This window comes from Plectropomus leopardus, chromosome 13 (assembly GCF_008729295.1).
Source record: "Plectropomus leopardus isolate mb chromosome 13, YSFRI_Pleo_2.0, whole genome shotgun sequence".
Lineage (NCBI taxonomy): Eukaryota > Metazoa > Chordata > Actinopteri > Perciformes > Serranidae > Plectropomus > Plectropomus leopardus.
The window spans coordinates 5,143,107-5,148,452 of record NC_056475.1 but is presented as its reverse complement, the minus strand read 5'-3'; the positions used below and the strand labels follow the sequence as shown (position 1 = coordinate 5,148,452).

At 43.9% G+C, this 5,346-nt stretch overlaps 1 protein-coding gene across 1 annotated transcript; it reads right to left on the bottom strand.

Moving 5' to 3' along the window:
* Positions 1–303: 303 nt before the first annotated feature.
* Positions 304–4,880, bottom strand: LOC121952729 (mediator of RNA polymerase II transcription subunit 13-like). Its single transcript, XM_042499543.1, has 5 exons — positions 4,869–4,880; positions 4,581–4,642; positions 2,254–3,176; positions 1,595–1,762; positions 304–539 (listed from the first exon to the last, which is right to left on the bottom strand). The coding sequence occupies exons 1-5, from the start codon at positions 4,878–4,880 to the stop codon at positions 304–306; spliced, it is 1,401 nt and encodes a 466-aa protein (XP_042355477.1).
* Between the last annotated feature and the right edge of the window lie 466 nt (positions 4,881–5,346).

Genomic DNA, 5,346 nt, shown 5'->3' with positions numbered 1-5,346 from the left:
AAAAATTTAAGATATAAAAGATAAAATTAATTACTACACTATTTAAACATTTGAAAATAAAAATCAGCATTGAAAATAGCAAAAGTGCAGAGGTGCAAAGATTAAAGAATGATTTAAAATGATATTAAACCCAGTTTAAAAATAATTTGAAGTCATTACCGGATGGAGCAGGCAGCGTAAAAAAGGACGTTTTTTTAGCTTTGACTTAAAAGTGGTCAGAGTCGGGGCTTGTCTTACATCATCTGGGAGTTTATTTCATGTTCTGCATGATAAGAAAAGACAGAAGAATAAATGAGTGAAGTGTTAGCACTCTACCTCGTAGACGGCGGTGAGATCTCTGAAGAAGGTCTTGGCGCCGCTGAGCAAGGCCTCGTTGTCAGGACAAACCACCAGGTACCCGATGTCCCGCTGGGAACCGAAGGGATCCAGCAGCAGTTTCTCCCAGTAGGGCAGACCAAACGGAGACAGCACCACAAAGTCATACTCATAACCCACCAGGAAGGTGGGGATGGGCAGGGGCTCCGGGGACTCGTCTGTGCCTGTGGGGGAGAGAAGAGGAGGGAAGAGGAGAAAGAGGGGGAACAAAGCGTGGAAGGAGGCAGAAAGAAAGGAAAGTGAGCAAGTGGTGTTTACAGGTAAGATGTCAGCTACCCCCCCTCTTCTTTCTGCCTGAATGTGAGGTCGCCAAACGATCTGACAGCTCCTCCCAACAGAGCTGACATCTGGACCGCAGCAGAGGGACAACACTGCCTACTGACCTGACAACATCCAGAGTTTTTATACCCCAAAACACACACACACGAACACTGAACGCTATTGTCACCCTCAAAGTTTCTCTGAGAATCTCATTCTTGGCAGAAAAGTCTGAAACCTCTGATGTCTACAGTGTGTGGTGGAAAACAATGACTCACAAGGCAGGTTTCCATTACAGATTTGCGTTAAGTGATATTTTCGAAAGTTTTGAGATGGCTACATTTCCACAGAGTGATGTTATGCACATCGTCTCTTCGTGATAACATTTCCAAGAAGCACGGTGATGGATGTTCAAAACATTGGCAGGTTTATTTCTACTGCAGCCACAGCACTAGCTGTCATTATTTCCAATAGAAGGCGGCGTAGGCGTGTTTTGAGAGCGATAATGGAAAGGCGAGCCCTTTATACATGGGAGTGACTACATATGAGGGAATCTGGGAGGTGACAGTCTACGATTTCACAGAGGGAGAGAAGTGAGGATTCAAAACTTTCAAATGATCCACTCAACTTTTGCAATTACACCTCTTGCAGCAGCGCCTGCTGCATCATGTCTAAGGGAGCTAGTTGCTAACGATGAGCACATAGCCAAAGCATCATGTGGTCTATAAAAGCAAAAAAACTGTTTCCATTGCAGTTTTTAATATATGGCTTTTTCAAATCGCCTGAAATACCACTTTTTTCAAAACTGACATGTTTTCATTTTTATATTCGCAATTTCAATTTGCGCAATATGAAGCTTAATGGAAACCTGCCTAGTGATATCTGATTAAACCGGATGGCAGCTAAGCATCAGTCAAAGCTACGTATGAAGACAAATGTCCCACTTTGTCCCTAGCTTTACCGTAAGAGCCCCGTCCAGCCATCTTGTGGAACTGCTGCCAGGTGAGGGGACCCTGAACGCCCCACGACCGTACCGTCCTCTTCTTCTGGATCGCGTCCTGGAGTACAGGCTGCAGGGACATCAGCACCCGCAGCACATCCTGAGAGCACAGCGCACTCACGTCCACTGCTGAAGAACGGACGAGTAAAGCCAGAGGTCAAGGTTAATCACAACATGACTCCTCCTACTTTAAAAATGAGTCAGTGAGCATCTCAACAAATCTTTTTTTTGTCCTAAATTTAGTTATAGTTCAGTGTTTTTATCTGTAACAATGTTTACAAGGTTACAAATAACAAATGACAGCAAAAAAAACCTTTGCACTTTTTTATTTATTAATTTTATCTGTAATCGGCCAAGCTGATAATCTGTTAACCCCTAATATATTTTATGACAGTGCTCTGCATATCGTAAACCATTTTAAATTGCAATAATATTTAATTATTGTTATAATATTGCATCATAGGCCTTCTGTGATTCCCACCCCTCTCTTCCCTCTATTGCTGTTGTGTTGACTAAATGATTTTGGATTAATGATTGTTACATAAAAACAGGCTGAATTAAAGAATATGGTGTCTAATTGAGCCATTTTGCATTAAAATCTATAAAAGCCACATTTTTACCGTTTTGTTTGGCCCAGTGGTGCAGGCAGGTGCTCTTGACCAGCGCCTCATCCACCTTGCCACCCGACATGTTGTCCATGAACTGCCTGCCGTGCTCCAGCGCCATGTAGCAGTCGCTGTGGTAGTCTCGCTCCTCCACCCTCACACAGGGCGGCACAGGGGCCCCACTCGGCCCCCGTGTCACGATGTCATGCTCCAGGATTGAAATTGGTGAAAAAGGGTTAGTACACTGGTCCTGCAGCAGAAGAATCAGCTCGTCTGGGACGCGGTCGCCCCTTCCTACTCCAGTTCTTTCCAGCGAGGAGAGCCGCAGCTCCTCGAAGCGCTTCTCTGCCTCTCTGCTTACGTCCGAGCCGCGGCCAATGATATCCAGCTCGTCCTCCAGGAAGAGGCCCGAGCCGTTACCATAACGCCGGTTGACCACGGCGCTGAAGCCGCAGCTGCAGGGTTCCTGAGCCTCGCCGATGGGGTCGCTCAGGTACACGCCCACATCGGCTCCCTTTATGTTCATGTTGCACACGCAGATGCAGCAGCTGTCGAAGTTGCAGTCCTTAAAGAGGTTCATGACTGACTCGGAGAGGATGAGGGTGACGTAGAGGCTGTGGGCCTCTGGGATGGAGGGTACGGTGGCCGGCTCGACGGAGTTCAGCGGTCGGCAGGTGGAGGGCGTGGACGCAGGGGAGTACAGGTCGGAGTTCTCGTACTTGAGCGAGCCCTGGACGCTGGAGGGGCCTCGAGGTGTGCGTGGGGTGCGCGGCGTACGGGGGGTGGGCGCAGAGAAACGCGGCGTGGCAGGTGAAGGCAGGATGCCAGCGCCGCTGTTGCTTGGTGGAGCGCTGTTTGACATGAAAGGCGTGTGGGTCTGAGGGGTGTAGGTCTGGCTGTAGTCCTGGTCCATGGTGCTACCCACACTGGGGATGTTACTGAGGACAGAAAGACAAAAAGACAGACATTAGAAACAGCATTAGAACTAAAAGAGGGCACTACAGCATGTCTTACAAGTTTACCTGTCAGGGCAGTGATACTCAGCTTACTGCCCACGGGTGCCAGGTGACCCCCAAACTCTTTCTAATTCACAATACAAATGAAGCGATTCACACTGGGATTTTTTTTTTTTTTTAACTTTTAGTACACACAAGATGCCATAGTGAATGAAATGCACCAAAAGTGCCAGTGGAGGATCACCCCCATCCCCTGACATAAGCCCCTGATGTCCTAAAATACTAAAAACATTCTCAAATCCTAGAAACGTCCTGAAATCCTAGAAATGTCCCGAAATCCTTAAAAAGTCCTAAAATCCTAGAAACGCTCTAAAATCCTAGAAATTTCCTGAAATCCTAGAGACATCATAAAATCCTGGAAATGTCCTGAAAAATACAGTCCTTACAGAAATCCCCAAAGTTTTTGATACCAAATCACATCGCAGGTTTTGATGTCATAATTTGGTATTTTGATATTTCTTGATGACATTTTTAATCAGTTCTTTAGTAGTAAAAAAAAAAAGCTTGATCTTAACACCAAATCTGTGAAGCAAATTGTACCAACACAGTAATTACTGCAACAACACTACCCACTTTAACTTTCAAAGACTGAACAGCTGCTTAACCAAAACTCAAATACTACATATTAATAACTAGAAAAACTTAACACACTGTGCTGAGAGGCATCTCAAATGATACTTTAGAGGATCCCGTCATACCCAAACTGATGTGAGCAATTAGGAATGATCCCTATGAGACAATGACAAAGTATAACTCTTCTAATCACAGCTTCTAATGCTTTTTATATCCCATTTAAGTGTTAAAAAAGAGGATAAATCTCAAGAAATTCATGCCACAACAAGATGTACTGTGCATCTAACTGTGGCATTTGAGTGGAAGCACTAGCACAGAGAACATACTTGTTTTCCCAGGACTTTTTTTTAAAAACCAGAACAGCAATGTTCAGTACATTGCTTCAAACCACAAATACCATTACCCAACTGTCTCACAGCATTTGTGGGGATAGTTTGAGTAATAAGGCAGTAGGGCACGACAACATTCACTACAAAAGAAACTCAGAGTGAGCTTATCCTGCACACATGTTTACACATGAGAGAACAGGAACGCAGGAGAGAGAGAGAGAAACGGGTAGCCAGAAGAAGCAGAGGGAGAGAGAAAGACATTCAATAAACATTTCAGCGAGTGTCCCTCTGAGGTAAGGTTTATTTTTGGGGCTGGCAGGCAACAGTGAGGAAGCAGGGAGGGAGAAAGAGGGAGTGTGTGAGAGAGAGAGGGTGAGCACATCATGTCCCTAGCTGCATGTGGGGAACAACTCCTGGCACAGACCCATCAGAAGGAAGTCCCAGCACAGCTCTCTCCTCCTGCAGCCAGGGCACGTTCACCACGGGCTGCAGATGTGAAGGCAGCACCGACACATTATAAGATCTTTACCGATGACTGTGTGGATATTTGCCAAGCTTTGCAAGTGCAGACACCTCTCCCCGCCTGCACGATCCATCACAACCAGACTCAGCACTCCAATTACGCAAGTTCAGAAAAAAGAGGAAATAATGAGCTCTACACATTTTTAAAGTATTTAAAATGTAACATCCTTTGTTGCTTGCTCTGCTGTACACTTCCAGCCATGCTCCAGTGTGCTATAAAAATTAATCTTTATAATTATCAGGCAAAAATATAACCCCAAAACTACTATTAGCTCTGCTGAAAAATTAATTAATATATTCCGGTAAAAGTCAGTCAGCGTTTCCACAGTAGTGGAATCTAACTAAGTACATTTACTTAAATACTGTTCTTAAGGACAACTTTGGGTTACTTGTACTTAACTAGAGTATTTCCATTTTCTGCTACTTTATACTTCTACTCCACTACATCGTGGAAGCAAATATTGTGATATTTACTACACTACATTTTATTCAATAGCTTTAGTTACTAGTTATTTTACAGATATTTTTTATTAATATAACATTAATTAATAATAAACTAATAACTTATAATACAGATAAAGCAGCCCACTAGTATGTAAAGAAATTAAAATGAACTCCACTTTAACCAGCTGCAACATTAAAGTTTTGAACATATTAATGCTTATGAA

Excerpts from the sequence above, each read along its gene's own strand:
- LOC121952729 (XM_042499543.1), bottom strand. Across the intron at positions 1,763-2,253 it reads CCACTGGGCCAAACAAAACG|CAGTGGACGTGAGTGCGCTG; the intron begins GTAAAAATGTGG and ends TCCGTTCTTCAG. Across the intron at positions 540-1,594 it reads GGCTGGACGGGGCTCTTACG|GCACAGACGAGTCCCCGGAG; the intron begins GTAAAGCTAGGG and ends TCTCCCCCACAG.